A 17,188-nucleotide genomic window follows, 5' to 3' on the forward strand; every position below is an offset into this window, starting at 1 on the left:
GCAGGGGTAAAAACAAGCTTCTATTCTAGTTTATTATTTTCCTTAAAATTTTTTGCGATGCACATGGGGTTTTGTTAACAGTTCTCGATGTTTATGTCTCTTTCAAAGCTCAGCAGACACAAGCAGCAGAATCGATTTTTTTTTTTTTTTTTTTTTTTTTAGGTTATGGATTTTACGTCAAATTCATAAATGTATCCTATTGGGGACGGAAATAACCAAGTCAGCTGATGAGTCGAGAAGATTGTTAGAATCCTCTTTGAATAGAGCTGCTTATCCAGCCCGGATGTAGGGTTTCGTGATAAATACTTTCATCTCGAGGTAGGCGGCGCGGAGCTGAATTCAGTACTATATCCGAAGACAGCACCCTTGTGACTGAAGGGCTGTGTACGCCCTGTGATTCTGTCTGTTTAGGCGTATAATTTGCAGGGATAAGCGATAGCTTTATTCAGCAAGTACTAGTTGATTGTGATTAGGTGTGTGCCGATTTACTTTTATTGTTTCCGAATCAGTGCGGATTGTTCCTCGGTTCGGTCGGGTTCTACCAGCAGTTAGTGATGGCGGAGTGTGGGCGGAAGGCGCTGTCCCTCCTGGAGGCTGTCCGTTCCCGCTACGAAAGCTTGCAGATTTCTGATGATGTTTTTGGGGAATCTGGAGATGACAGCAGCGAAAACCCCTTCTACAGCACATCGGGGGACTCCAGCTCTGAGCGCTACTCCTCCGAGAGCAATGGAGATGAGCAGAGGTCTGCCGAAATGTCTGGCAATCAGTCAGACCACCCCCCCGGCTCGGTGTCAAACATCCAGGCTGAGGAAGAGGGCTGGACCGATGCGCTGCGAGAAATCACCGCTCCGCCTTTCAAGGATACCTGTGGTAATGCATATATATATATATATATATATATATATATATATATATATATATATATATATATATATATTAATATACTGTGGTAAACCAATTGTTTAAATACCCTAGAATGATAAAATGTTATTTGAAAACATTGAAGTGGCTACATTATATTAACTTTATTGAGGTCAGTGTGAGGTCATTTGAATTGAGGTGTGAGAGATTTGCTTTGACCAGATGTAATTGTTTTCCCTGATCGCAAATTCACCTGTGTGGGATTCAAAGACTTAATACACTAATTATAAATCAAGCAGTACTTTTTGTGCCATTTGTAAATCATGGGGCTTAGACAATCTTATACATTTATAAAGCCAGTCTTCCTTTAAAATGTGGGTAGAACAATGTGTATGTACACTAAACCAGTTCTGATCAAACTGGAGCAGAAGCTCTAAAGAACTGGAGCAGTCATATAATTCAGCCACAATTATGAACCTGCCCTGCTGTGCCCAGATCTATTGTCCTGGAGTTCAGAGCTTAGGGCTTGCAGAGTATGTCATGTGGTTTTCCCTTCTTGCCAGCCTAAATCACCAGAGGGATTTCAGCGTGAGCTGATATTTGTTTTGCTGTGTAAATACATTTGGGGGAATATAGACCTGTACTTCCAATTTCAGTTTAATAACCACATTATCTTTCATGTACCTCTGGGTCAATGTACAGAAAACTGGATCCCCCTCATTACTGCTGGAAATCCTCTCTAGACCCTGTTATTGTCTGGTCCCTATACACGGTGATGTATCCAGACATGGGTACAGGAAGGCATCTGCTTTGGGACCAGGCACAGTATATGTAGTACAGCTAAAATAAGTTTCTGTCTATTGTTTGATACAGGGAAAGTGGCTGAGTATAATAATAATAAGATCTTGACCCTCCACCTATACTTTCAAAACATATCAAACAACCTTTGACATCACTAATTATCTTGTTGACTGTCACAAGTCTGTAGGTAAGGAGAGGAGCACATTAATTTAACAGGGGACTCATTAAAAAATCCTGGCTCCTAACTCCTGATTACTAATATTAAGGATGGAATAGGTAGCGGATGCAAACCTGAAAATGAAAGGACAGAAGAGTAGTTACCCTGGCTATTGGAGAGCTGCTCACGGTGGGAGCTGAGAGCCTCCCTCAGGGGATCTGAAAAGAGGTAGAAAATAGAATGGTTAGTTAGGACATTGAGCACTAAGCACATAGCAGGCTGTCAGGAAGAAAGAACTGTTTTCGAGGTAAGGAATAGCGCATGAGCTGCAAAAGGATAGCTGTGGACTGGGATCCCCACTGATCAATAGATTCTACCACTATGCATGATCTTAGAGTTATAAATAACAATTGATACAGGACATGCAGATGTGGTGGGTGCCCCGCCCCTGTGCGCATTATGTGATATCTTTTGTATGTAGTGTGTTCTTGTTGGTGTATGTACTGGTGCACGGGATATAATGTGGGGTTAGGTAGCCCGAATGTTGTTAATGTATATTTGTATTTAGACACAAGGATGGCACAATCACTTCACGTGCAGATTAAAATGTATATAGTATGGAAGCACAGGGAGCACAATTAGTTCACATGCAGATGTACCGAGATTCCAAATTGAATGGTTGATTAGCAATTGAGTCTCGGTACAGCTGAATAAGAGGCAGTGTTTCACTCACACAGGGTTGGGTGTACAGTGAGGAGGTATGGGAGAGACACAGAGGAGATAAGTTTAAATCAATAACAATTGCTATCCGTGCTCAATCAGCACGATACTTATTGTGTGGGTTAGTGTTTTGTGTTTTTGTGTTCGTGAGTTATTTTTGTTCAACCTTTTATTTTCTGTTTAATAATAAACCATGTTTAAACATAAATTTAAGTTTTTAATTATTTTCAGCTTGGAGAAACTTCGCTCACCTGATGCAACAGTGATTGGCAATGTCAGTAAAATGCGAAGTGCAATAGCAACATCAGGAGCAAAATCATTTCTGACTATGTACTCCAGCACTTGAACTGGCGTCGTGTTGCGTTTTACAATAGGTGCTAATACTGGAAGCTCAACACAAAGTGCAATATGCGATATCCATCTCCTTTAAGTTTCTAACTGTCAGAATGTCTTGCAGATTTTTTCTGCGCCTTCAAGCAGTGTTGCCAATTTAGTGAATTTCTCACCAAATCTAGTGACTTTAAGGGCTGACTTGGTGAGATTTGTTGTCAAAAGCAACTAGCTAGAAATCTAGCAACAGTCATCAGAGAATTTCAGAGATATAAAATCAGTAAAACTTTTAGATTATCCTGTTTTAGCAACGTCTTTATAAGAATCATTGTCAGGGTAATTAAATGAAATCCAATAATGCCCCGTCCCATTTGAATACGCAAGGAACTTCAATGTGTCCTTTGCATAGCAACGGGCTCAACAACCACAAGCCTGTTCCCAGGGGAGACCAGATTTCGCGTGACACAGCACCGGCATGATCATCCTGTGACTACCCCCCTTCAATTTGCCGCCCTAGACGGCTGCCTGTTCTGCCTATATGGTTACGCTGGCCCTGCGTCTGTAGGCTACGATTAGACAAGCATAAACAAGAGAAGAATTTAGCTGTTTTTTAGGGAGCTTAATGAATTTTTGCCAGGCATGGAATGAGATCTTCCTTTTGAATTCTGACCTGAACACCCCCTGTCAGTCAGTCCTCAGCCAATAGTCCTGGACCATTTGAGTGCTGTATTTGGACTTTTTATGTGGTAGTAACTTTACATGCTAAATGGGTTGGTGATCTTGGCATTGACTTCTGACCAATTATGGCTTCCATATATATGTATTGCACCACTAGCACTTATTCACTGTCACTAAAAACTGTGTTTGTGTTTTGTGTTTAGTGTGGGTGTGCATATAAAACTGGACTTTTGGTTACGGGTCAAACCCGGGGATTATAATTACTGAGTGATACACGCTGCTACATTGTTCCGAAAACTGGAGGTGCTGTTCGGTGGTTTTTGGGGTTTACTGAGTTGTAAGGATATGGGACAAGCAGCGAGTCAGGTTTCAGAGGCCCGAGTTGTTTTCCAGACCCTCTCTGGTTTTTCAACTTTTTCCTCTCACTCTTCAAAGAAAACTGCTTTTTTGGATGAAGTTGTAAAGAAAAGACTAACAACTGCTCCTCAAACAAGGTGGAATTTTGGTAGTGAGGACAGCGTTTGAACAGTGCAATCACCTGTTAGAGTGTTTTCAGACAATTCAGGAGACTTTGACAATGTCACAGTTTTGTTAAATGTAAACATCATCTGTACAATGCATTCTGTTCCGTCTTCATTTTACCTATGTTAACACCGTATATATATGTATTGTGAAAGATGCTCGCCACACAGGCTCGCCTCTGGTTCTTTTCCAGCACTAGTGACTGACACACACACACCAGAAAATTGATTTTTAAATGCTCGGTAGCGCACTTTTTATGCTGAACACAAATAAAAATAAACAAAACAAAAAACTTACCTCCACTTTGGAGCGCTGATTACACACGGCAGGAACCTAGCTAAATAAACAGGACAGATAAGCTGTTTACCCGTTAAAATGAACACACACAGTATCTTTTAAACGACACCCAGTCGTGCTCTTCACTCTGCAGCCCTGAGCAGACTGACTGCTGCCCTTAAATATTGGCAGTTGGCTCTAATTTACAATAACGAGCCAACTGCCAAAACAATAAAACAATTACAAAATAATATATATATATATATATATATATATATATATATATATATATATATATATATATGTATATATGTATATATATATATATATATATATATATATATATATATATATATATATACACACAGTGGTTTGCAGAAGTATTCACTCCCTACCAATAATTCACATTTTGTTGAATTAGAAATAATGTGTGCACAGTTTTTCAAACAGAATTTTTTAATTCAAAGCTGTAGTGGTTAAACTGAACACTGTTATATGAGGAGGAGGCTAAATGTCAGCAAAACTTGCAAAGAAAATGTACTAAATGAAATGTACTGGTTGCATAAGTATTCAGCCCCTTAAGTCAGTACTTGGTAGAAGCACCTTTTGCAGCAATTACTGCTATGAGTCTTTTTGGATAGGTCTCTACTAGCTTTGCACAGTAGGATGGTGACATTTTTGCCCATTCTTCACGGGAAAATTGCTCCAGTTCTGATAAGTTTGTTGGGAATCGTCAATGGACTGTAATCTTGCCATAAATTTTCGATTGGATTCAATCAGGACTTTGACTGGGCCACTCAAGAACATTAATTCTCTTGTTGTTCTACCACTCCAGTGTGGCTTTGGCTTTGTGCTTCGGGTCATTGTCCTGCTGAAATGTGAATTTCCTCCCCAGTTTCAGAATCTTGGCTGACTCAAACAGGTTTTCCTCAAGGATTCGCCTGTACTTTGCACCACACATTCTCCCCTCTATCCTGACAAGCTTTCCAGTCCCTGCTGAAGAGAAGCATCCCCATAACATGATGCTGCCACCACCATGCTTGACAGTTGGGATGGTGTTGACTGGGTGATGTGCAGTGTTTTAGACCGAAAAGTTCAATTTTTGACCACAAAACCTTTTTCCACGTCTGCAGTATCCTCTACATGCTTTTTCGCAAACTCCATATGTGCTTTAAGATGAGGCTTTTTGAGTAATGGCTTCTTTCTTGCCACCCTTCCATACAGGCCAGCTTTGTGTAGGGACCGGCTTATTGTTGATGTGTGAACACTGACTCCCATCTCAGACACAGAACTTTGCAGCTCTCTCAAGGTCATTGTTGCCTTCAGAGTGACATCCCGAACCAGTTTCCTGCTTGCCCGGCTGCTCAGTTTGGGAGGGCGACCTGATCTGGGTAGTGTCTAGGTGGTATGAGGCATCTTCTCCTTCTTAATGATGAACTTCACTGTGCTGAGAGGGATAATCAGCACCTTTGAAATTTTCTTGTACCCTTCTCCTTCTCTGTGCCTCTACCACTTTATCCCTGACTTGTTTGAAAGCTTTGGTCTTCATGGTTGCTTTGTTGGATCACAATGTGAGTTGCAGCTTGAAAGTCTTTATATACCTGTGGGAAATTATCTACACGTTGAAACCACTTTGAATACAGACAGGCTGAAACCATTTCACTAATTTTGTAACCTTTCAAACAAATAATTTGCACCTGAGCTGATTTAGGGCTGCAGTAGCAAAGGGGTTGAATACTTATGCAACTGAGATTAATCTGTTTTTCTCTGTAAATCTTAGTTATTTATATTATATATGCATTTTTTAACTTTATCAATGTGGAGTAGTTTGTGTAGATTCTACATGTAAAGTCTAACTTGAAAGCATTATGCTCAGGTGCCAACAAAATGTGAAAACTTTGCAGGGGGGTGAATACTTCTGTAAACCACTGTATATAAATGAAAGGCAGTTTAATCCTATCAGATTCTATAATGGTGCCCCCAACTTTTCATAATCATACAGTTGCCCCTCGCTAAACTGGACATGTTTGTCAGACTTAAGGAGGTTTTAAAACATGGGTTTAAAAACAACACAATACACATACATTTACAGTTCTCGATGTATTTTAAATAAAACTCATTGCACTGAAATGTGTTTTGGGTAGGCTACTGTAACAGGGAGAGACCTGGACTGGCCGTCTGACGCATGCACGATGCTGCAGGAAGAGGGCGGCAGTCCCGTGGGGTCTGCCTGCCAGTCATGGCGGTGACACGGAGAGGTGGGAAAGAGGGTGTGTGTGCTTTTCCCCTCTCTGAGTGGCTGGGAGGCGGACTTTAATGGGATTGTTAACCTATAAAGTAACACTCTGTTGTTTCCTCAGATCCGCCCCTTTAAACTGGAACTGCGAGAACAGCGGTCTCGTTTTGAATACTGAGGGACGGGAGGCTAACACAAGCCCGGAAAGAAAGACAAAAGATCAAAGAAAATACTTTTAAAGAAAGAAAGGGAAAAGTGGGGGATCGGTGGGCAGCCCCAGTAACGTGTGTGAGTCGGAGACAGCAGAGTGTAGGACGGAGTCCCGGGTCGTACGGGTAGCGGCGACTGGGGAGATTCACGCTGCGAAGTGCAGCACATTTATTTTGTAGTTTTTCCTTACTGTGTTTTATTTTCCCTGTTTCTTTTTGCCTTTTCGTTTTTATAATTTGTGAGCACCTGCGAGTGCCGGACTGTACCTGAGTACCCTACTCTGTACAGTAGGCCTATACAGTATACAGTACAGTAGTAAAATCAAATGAATTTCCTAGCGCACTTTCTTTTTACTTCTAGTTTGTAGGCAACTGGTAACACAAAATAAGTCAATGCGAATAAAAGATTATTTTAATTATTATTATTTTTAACTTGGCCTGCTTAGTAGTCAAGACAGTTAACACAAAATAGATCATGGTCCTATACAGATGCTCAGAATGAGCTGGAGGGGTTAGTTTTTACTGGAGCAATCTAGGTAAAGTACCTTGCTCAAGGGTACAGCCTATTTAATGGCCGCTGGAGGGGTTAGTGGCACATGTGTGCAGTCTATTGCTCCCAATACGCTGGGGAAACCAGAAATGTCAAAGATATTTGTTTTCAAGGCTTGTAAGTACACCCTGACTTTAGTGAAAATTAGGTATTTGGGTGTTTGCCTCAAAAAAGCATTAAGCACATCTGGCAACGCAAAGTGGACTGGGAAATGCCAGTAACAATTCTGACCGTTTAAAACGTGCTTTCAAAAGTTCTTAACAAATTGATGTAATTTTAAGTGTCGGAATTGCTGGCAGCTTTAGTACATTGCACTATAACATTTGAGAACCCTCATTTGCACTATCTCCACCTCATTTTTGCAAATTTATGCAAGAACGCCCATAATTACATATTCATCTGAGGTTGAACCGCAAAGAAAAACTGCTGCCGCAAAGCATTCGCTAAAAAGTTGCTAATAATAGCATTGTGCATGTTTAGTACATTTCACCCTAGACTTTCGACTCATTTCAAAACTGGTTTGTGACTATTGTGACAGGCGCAACACTTTAGTTCATCTACCCCTCAAAGTGTTAAATCGGTAAGAAAATAATTCAGTTTCTCATGCTTAACGGCACTCGAAACAGTGAATTATTATTTATTCTTACACAAATTGTGTGTGAATGCCAACCCATGCATAGAACATGACTAGGGGTCTACTTAAATCACGGTAAATGTATGTGTTTTTCGCAGATAGGTTATGGAATAAAATTAGGATTTTGCGGACATTTCGCAGAGCTGTTTAAACATTAAATAAAAACCTAAGTAGACAATATTTCATAGCAATGTAAAAGCCTAACGTGGAAATCAATTAGAAACAGTCCCAAAACTTGGTTACCCAAGGGCATCTGGCATACTTTAATAAAGACAATATATGCAGCATGTTCGTTGTCATGTTATTTATCCCATCAAATAATTTATTTTATTAATACCGAGTCAAAACAAAGAAAACGTGTCTATTTGGGTCTCAAATTCTAACTGCGTTTAAAAAGTAAGCAGCAGGTTGTTTGAAGCGACGTGGCTGTGCTAGATCGTAGCTGTAGTACTGATTTAACTTGGCTACAACTGACAGGAATATTTTTTGTCTGCACTGACTTTCCAGTTTGTTTTCTGAAAGTTGTTTATTTTTACGTTCTGTTCAGCAGCCGCTATAGTAGTCTTTCATTTAATGTGTGATTCTGAAGCTAAATAGCGATCAATCATATTTTCTTCAAAGACACATTACAAGATGTGCAAAACAATTACTGCCATCTGCATGTACAGTTTATTTGGGAAACATCTTGACACGATCAGCCGAAATACACTTTGCTTTTTTTGCTTTGTCGTCCATTTCTGGTATTTTACCTCCAATGCTGAAAACTGACTTTGTCCCACCCACTACTGTACAGTACACATCACAGAAAAGCCAGTACAGATGCACTGATATGCTGATTAAAACATTGTTGTCATTTGAACAGTAAACAAGAACATTAACCGCTTTGTTAACTGTTATTAATGTTATTTGTCTTTTTTTTTTTGCCTAAGTGCAATGTACACAGGATGGCGAAGTAATAAAAAGCCTATCTACAGAAGGAAGATACGTAGTTTGCGTTGTTTGCGTTGTGCAGTAGTTCATTTAAACAAGGTTTCTTTTTTTTCCCTCTCCGTACTTGTCCGGTATGCATTGGCCCCTAAAAAGAGGTGAATTTCACGGTGACCCGCCACATAAAGAAATATCCCCTAGAAAGTGTCCTGATGGCATCAGATGATTCTAGGGCATTTACCATTTACTCCCACCTTTCACTTCCAGAGCTCGGCAACTCTACGAAAAAAAGGCACCCTGTCCCTAACCCAACCTCAACCCTAACCTTAAGCAACCCCTGCCCTAAAACCTAACCTCAAACCCAATACCCAACCCTAAACCTAACCATTAAGAACCATCTGATGCCCTCAGGACACTTTCTAGGGCATATTCCTGTGTGCTGCCAGTGACCCCTCAAATTCCCGATTTCCGCGAAATTGCGATTTAAGTAGACCCCTAAACATGACAATTCTAAAGTTACATAAATAGTAGTTTCTCAGTATAATCTTTAATACAATACATGTAAGGTGTCTCTTATAATGTAATCTCTTGCAGACAGGTCACCCATTGGATTGAGCAGCTGCAGCCCTTCCAATACACCACGACACTCCAATGCAGACGCCCTGTCCCGCCGCCACTGCACCCTGGACGACTGTCCCCACTGCCCGCAGACCGAAGCTAGAGATCTGACATTGGCCGGGGCCGGAGCAGACCCCGACCGGGAGCGGGACCAGACGGAGGTCCAGATGATGGCGGACATGGTTGCTAGCAGGGAACTGGCCACGATGGGGACCGAAGAGTGGAGTCGTTGGCAGGAGGAGGACACCGACTTGCAGCCATTGCTGCAATGGACGGTGTACCAATGGCGACCTTTGTGGCCTTGGAATCGATGGCTACAAAGGCACTGTGGTCCCAGTGGGCTAAACTCAAAGTCTGGGATGGCATCTTAAAGCGTCAGTAAAGAGATCCGGCCACAGGAGAAGTAAGGTGGCAGGTGGTGGTCCCCAACGGGCTGCGGGACATTGTGCTGAAGGCATACCATGGCACCCCCGGAACCGGACATTTTGGGGTAACAAAAACCCTGTGTCGAGTCCAGCAAGGGTTCTATTGGAGGTGCTGCAGGAGAGTGGTGTAGGACTACTGCCGGCGGTGTGATGAATGCACTATGCGAAAGGAACCCACGACTGGTCGCACACTGCCCTCCAACAGTTTCCTGTCGGGACATCGATGGAGAGGGCGCTGGTCAATATCTTGGGGCCATTCCCCCGCACCGACAGCGAGAAGCAGTTCGTCCTGGTTGCCATTGACTATTTTACCAAATGGCCGGAGGCATATGCCCTGCCCAACCAGGAGGCAGAGATGGTGTTGAAGCGGTTTTTCAGCCGGTTCGGGGTCCCCATGGAGCTACACAGTGATCAAGGCTGGAACTGCGAGTTTCGAGTCTTTGTGGAGATGTGCTGATGACTGGGGATTTACAAAACTTGCACCCTCGCCCCCCCCCCCCCCCCAGAGAGACAGGTTAGTTGAGAGGTTCAACACATGCTCGCAGCCCAGTTAGCAATCACCACCGCCGCACACCAACGAGACTGGGATGCCCAACTGTCCTTGCATGCCTCTCCGCCGTACAGGAGTCGACTGCCTGCACCTCGGCGCTCCTCATGCTGAGGAGGGAGCTGTGCACGCCCGCCGAGATGGTGTTTGGCCGGCTGCCAGGCCACCGAGACAGGATCGCCTGGAGACCCGAGTTGGACAGCTAGTGGATTGGGCCGTGTGAAGTACTGGAGCGCATCGGCGAGGTGGTCTATAGGGTTCAGTTACCACCCAGAGGGTGGTGGAGGGTGCTCCACCATGATCGGCTGGCCCCCTACCAGCAACGGGACCCTGTCCAGCCCAGCCTGGCTGCACCTGCCTCCCCCTTACCTGGCAGTCCTGCTCCGCCACCCTTCAGCCCTGACCCTGCCCTGCCAGAGATTCCACCGGCAAACGACAAACCACCACCTGCAAACACAAGGAGCCCTGGATCACCTTGGCAGCCAAGACCCCGATGCCAACTCCCCACGTCATTTTCGGGACTTTGTTGGTCCCCTCGAGGATGAGGATCTTTAAGGGGGGGAGCTGTATAACGACCCTGAGTCTGCTGTAATGGTGTTCAGGAAGGTTCTGGCCCAGGGTCAACAGTTCAGTGCAGCAGGTGTTCAGGGATGTCAGAGACAGGGGCTTGGCTTGCCACGCGAGTGTCCCCAGTTGCAACATTGTTGGCGGAATCAAGGGATGAGATTTTGCAACTTAAGGGAATCAAGAGCAGGAAGCCGTGTCATATTGTTGGCTGGTGCAGCAGGGGCGTGGACACAGAGATAAGTAACGGGCTGCTGCTTACTGCTGTGCTGTGAGACGGGGAGACAAGCATGAGAGAAAAGAGCACAGAAGAGAAACAGAACTACAATAAAGAGAGGAGAACCACAGACTGCGCTTAGTAACTGTAGCACACGGCCGAAACAGTGTGCTGTGGACTTCCTTTTCTTTTCTTTTCTTATGACTGAGTAGCACTACACTGATCACTTGTATTTGTAACACTGGCTGGTAAAGCAGCTCGCTCAACCACCAGTGTAGGCTCGGCTTTAATAAACCTGAGTTTGAATCCCCGTTCATCCACTGACTCACTGTGTGTGTGACCCTGAGAAAATCACAACCTCCTTGTGCTCCGTCCTTCGGATGAGACGTAAAACCAAGGTCCTATTGAATGTGACTCTGCAGCAGCAGTTGTGATGCATAGTTCATCCCCTAGTCCAGGGGTATTCAAATACAATTTGAGAAGGTCCAGTCACACAAATTTCCTAAGTGGGAAAGGTCCGGATGAATATCGTCATTTATCGGCGCTCTAGTACAGCATAGTAACAAACTTACCATTGTCCATATTATGATTTGGGATACATGGTTTTATATCAAATGTTTTCAGGACTACTATTAAATACATTAAATGAGACAAATCAGATACATTTTAATGAATTACAAACAACTTCTTTATTTTGACTGTGAAAATGTGCATTGTACAGGCTGTACTGTAGTAGTAAGTAGGCTATTACTATTTGTCATGCTGCTTCAAAGAAATTTAAGAAATGAGTACAACAAAAAGTATTTAAAAATGAATGGTTTCTCTTTTTACAAAAATATAATAAAGTGCACATTTGTGACAACATTGCTGTCTGCAAAAAAGTCACTGTGAGCCAATGTACATGGGCCTTGCATTTCTCTTAATTGAATAAATAATAATAATAAAAACTAAAGTGCACATTTTATGGAGAAAAAAGGAGAGTCCAATAGAGAAGAACGTCTGAGTGCACAGACTGTGTTCCATGCATGCACAAGTCACTCTGGGCCTTGCATCAATGACTAATGAGAGAAATGACACTTTTTTTCTCCTGCCAATACTTTGAACTTTTGCAAAAATGGTGTGAGTGCAATTCTAAAACAGTGGTGCAGGTATTCATTGGTGAGCCTGGTGCGGTATTTGGTTTTAATAATGTTCATTCTGGAGAAGGCTGACTCACATCAGTATGTGGAGCCAAACATGGTCAGGATGTGTAGTGCCATTTTGTTTAGAACAGGGAAACCAGCTGCAGGCACCCTTTCCCCAGAAAGTGACAGGGTCACAATCACCAACCTGCTCTTTCAATGCCACATTTTCTTGCAGTTCAAATCAACTCAATTTGTAGTGATGCAACATTTACATCTGAAGGTCGGTTTTGCTTCCTCTGAAAACTCTGTGACATTTGTGACCAAGAAGGGGTTCTGTATGAACAGCAGCAGTTGTCTTCCAAGAGCGAAGTCATCAAAGCGAGCCTTGAAGTTATCCATCAGCTTCTGTATGAAATCAGCATGGTGGGGAACATCTTTCTCTCCCTGGGTTTGCTCCAAAAGTTTGGGGAAGTGGACAAGTTCTCCCTGGAGATCAGTCTTGAAAATCTCAAATTTCCTCTGGAAAGCCTGGACTGCTGTTATCAAATCACACACTGTGTTGTTCTGTCCCTGCAGCTTAATATTGAGCTCATTAAGATGTGATGTAATGTCTGCCAACAATCCAGCTGTTTGCATTTTCTCCACATCTTCCAAAAACTCTGTAAACTGAGTTGCCTTTTCACTCTCTGATAGGAAAGATTTGATCTCCCAAATGGCCCAAAAGCGCTCCAAACCCTGCCTTTGCTGAGCCATCTCACATTGTTGTGCAGTAGTAAGTCATCATAGCTGGCATTGACCTCTGTCAGAAAGCCTCTTAGCAGACGGTGCTGTAGGGATGATGATGCTCTCAAAAAGTTTATCAGTTTTATCATTGTTGTCATGACCTCAGCATACTCTTCTCCCAGACTGGCACACAGGACAGATTGGTGGATGATGCAGTGGTAAGATGTCAGGTCAGGGTGGTCCTCTTTCAAACGTGCAACCAGTCCCCTCCCTCTTCCTATCATGGCTGGAGCTCCATCTGTGGTGATGGAGACCACCGACTTCAGATCTATCTCCCTTTTTGTCAGCGTCCCTTTGATGGCCTCATGGATGTCCTCTCCTCGTGTGTGTGCTTCAAGAGTTGTTAAACCCAACAGGTCCTCACAGAATTCCTTCTTTGTTTTGTCATAAAAATCTCACAAATACCAGAAGCTGGGCATTATCGGTGGTATCTGTTGATTCATCCACAGCTAAAGAAATGCATGGTGCATTCTGAATGGCCTCATCAAGTTGTGAAATCACATCTTCAGCTAATATTTCAGTTCTTCTCACTGCTGTGGAATCTGACAGTGGGATCTGTTTTATCTTTTCCTTCAGCTCATGTTTTTGTTTACCATCAAGCAAGTTCTCAGCAACTTCACGCATTCTTTAACCATCTCTGCATCAGTAAATGGCTTTTTGCGTTTTCCCAAAACCCAAGTTATTCTCAGTGAGCACTCCATTGCACGTTCTTGGCCTGTCAGGGAATGGACAAGAACTTTGGTGGACCTCTCATATTGGGCTTTGAGCTGATTTATTTTTCTCGTTCTCACCTCTGTGTTTTGGGGATATGTTTGCTCGAAATGACTGTTTTTTGTGTCATAGTGGTGCTTCACATTGGCACTTTTCACGAGTGCTACAGACTCTGAGCATATCAGGCACATTGGTTTTGAACTTGTTGCGGGGAGAATGAATGCATACCTGTCTGTCCACTCGTCTTTGAATATGCGATTTTCGCTATCAACTTTTCTTTGAACAAGCCATCTTCACATGTGTCTGCCTGCTGCTTGCTCCTAGTCCCAACACCGTCTTTCAGTGTCGAAGATATTTGCATATATTCATGCGATTGGATAAGACGCGGCACTCTTCATGAGACTAATTTGCATAAATGCACGCGATTGGATAGGACGCGGCCCCAGGCCGGTGTTGCTTCTCCACTGCTAGAGACAGAGAGAGACTGCGCTGCACTTGGGAAACAGCGACCCAGTCGATCATGTTTGAAAACTGTCTGAAATTAATTTATTGACTTCGATATCGTTAAGTTCGGTGCTGTTTGGTCCGTATTGACCCTTTGTGGGTCCGGACACAGACCGCGGTCCGCCATTTAGGTATGACTGCCCTAGTCTGTAAGTTGCTTTGGATAAAAGCGTCTGCTAAATGACTAATAATTTAATTCATGGTATGTTTTTTTTTGTGTGGCTAAACACTGTAGGTAGCTAGACCATTTGGAGTGAGATACAGCACAGGAAGTTATTTCGTACCAGGAAGCAGCAGCAGCAGAATTTACTTCTGTAGTGCTTCATTTGAACTATCGACATATTCCAAGTTGAAGTATAAAATACAAGCAAAGAACCACTATAATATTCATAGTGCTAATAAGAGGCAAAATGACGATTTTAAAACCTTGGTTAGAACTCCTTTAATACCACTGTTCCTTAAAGGGACATGATATCTTCATAATATTTTCTTTCTTCTATTTTAGGTCCAGCTCAAAAGATGCCAGCCAATGCAAGTGCCATAGACTTTTTTCAGATCTTTGTCCCTGATAATGTGATACAGAATATGGTAACTCAAACAAACATGTATGCAAAGAAGTTCCAGGAGAGATTTGGGAGTGATGAAGGATGGTGCAATGTCACACTGTCTGAGATGAAAGCCTTCTTGGGTTATGTTACCTCAACAAGTATTCACCACCATGAGTCTGTCCTCAGCATCTGGAGCAGTGGATTTTATAGCAACAAGAGCATTGCGCTAACCATGACCCAGTCCAGGTTCGAGAAGATCCTCAAATACTTCCATATCGTAGCTTTCCGATCCAGCCAGACCAGCAATGGGCTTTATAAGATTCAGCCTTTTTTGGATTCACTGCAGCAATCATTAGAGTGTTCTTTTAGGCCTTCACAAACCCAGGTAAATCTCTATCCTGTCTATTCCTTTCAACTTACTAGCCATGTATATGAGTTAAGTATCACAATTGCATTTCACATACTGACATTATAACTCTTATAGTCACTTTATAACCCTTGTTGTTACCCTATTCTGTGGTGATATTGAGTAGAATGCACAGTATTAGTTTGATTAACTTCACCTCTCAGTGGGCTATACAGCGATATGTGATTTAATTGGTTCCAGGGCTCCATCAGATATGTGAAAATATCAAATCTGTTATACTACATTGTAGTTGCTTTATTAACAATGTCAGGTACATCAATGTGTCTAAAACACCAAATGGTTCTGCATGTATACTTTACAAAGAAAATGAGTGAAAATTATTGCAAACCAGAGCACTAATGCAATATCTGGTAATTTACAAAACAATATTCCAAAAACAGTTCTTACCATGCTTTCTCAGTCCATCCCAAAGCAATCCAACATTATTATTATTTTTGTTAAATAACCCAAGATAAAGTGGCTTTGGAAATCAGTGGAAAAATCTTGTTTCAGCTTTTTAACGTCCTTGCTTTCTTTCTTTTTATAAACATGGTTAAATGGGTAGTTTGTTTTAGGTGACAGCATGCATTCTGTCCTGCTAAGAGCTGAATTTACTGTTTTAGACCCAAAATAAAATGTGGAGTTTCCATCTGTACCATTCAGTTGGTAGCAGTAGTAAATGACTCATGCCAGAGATCCATTGGTTAATAGAAAATATCATATATCTTACAGGATTGGTTATGATAGGTTCTACTGTACTCATTTTTGACACCTATTTGAGGTGTGTCCATGCTGACCAAGGATAACTAAAGATAAGAACTCCCTTCATAACCCTTTGAGCACACCTCAATCCTAACACCCACTGCTTTCATAACAATTTGAGCACACCTCAATCCTAACACCCCCTGCTTTAGTAACCCTTTGAGCACACCTCAATCCTAACACCCCCTGCTTTCATAACCCTTTGAGTACACCTCAATCCTAACACCCCCTGCTTTCATAGCCCTTTGAGCACACCTCAATCCTAACACCCCCTGCTTTCATAACACTTTGAGCACACCTCAATCCTAACACCCCCTGCTTTAGTAACCCTTTGAGCACACCTCACTCCTAACACCCCCTGCTTTCATAACACTTTGAGCACACCTCAATCCTAACACCCCTGCTTTGGTAACCCTTTGAGCACACCTCAATCCTAACACCCCCTGCTTTCATAACCCTTTGAGCACACCTCAATCCTAACACCCCCTGCTTTCATAAAACTTTGAGCACACCTCACTCCTAACACCCCCTGCTTTCATAACACTTTGAGCACACCTCACTCCTAACACCCCCTGCTTTCATAACCCTTTGAACACACCTCAAGCCTAACACCCCCTGCTTTTTACTTCTGTCCCTTTTTCAAGCAAATACTTCTAACGGTGTTGACCTGTGAGCCACTTGGATATGAGATATTCATGCTCTTTCGTATCAAACACTACTTATATTGTGATGCTGACCCCCAAACCAGCAGTGCTTTCCAGCTATTTTTATATACCAGTAAAATCCGTACAGTCCTATCAGTACATAGCATTTTCAGAATTGAATTATTCATGAATTTGGTTAATTCACTGTATACTCTATAGTTGCACTATATCCGTGGCTATTATTTCACAGTCGCATGTGCAAATTAAAATGTGAGTCAAAATAACAAGGGAGCGCTATACAGATCTTAAGTATATGTATATATATTTTTTAAATATAAGAGGCACCACAAATGTTCAGTCCCTTTGGTTAACAGTTAAAGTGTTGCAGTGTTTACAAGAAACACATTACTTTACCTTTGCTGTATCCCATGTTG

General features: G+C 42.4%; 1 protein-coding gene across 1 annotated transcript in view; it reads left to right on the top strand.

Annotated features, from left to right (window-relative positions):
• Positions 1-256: 256 nt before the first annotated feature.
• Positions 257-17,188, top strand: part of pgbd5 (piggyBac transposable element derived 5) — a 59,294-nt gene continuing 42,362 nt past the window's right edge. Inside the window, exons 1-2 of the mRNA XM_034017780.3 lie at positions 257-870; positions 14,900-15,327. Coding sequence (XP_033873671.3) covers positions 555-870; positions 14,900-15,327 — 744 coding nt within the window. The 5' untranslated portion in view covers positions 257-554. The remainder of the gene's footprint in view (positions 871-14,899; positions 15,328-17,188) is intronic.

The sequence above is a fragment of the Acipenser ruthenus genome, chromosome 6 (assembly GCF_902713425.1).
Source record: "Acipenser ruthenus chromosome 6, fAciRut3.2 maternal haplotype, whole genome shotgun sequence".
Taxonomy (NCBI): domain Eukaryota; kingdom Metazoa; phylum Chordata; class Actinopteri; order Acipenseriformes; family Acipenseridae; genus Acipenser; species Acipenser ruthenus.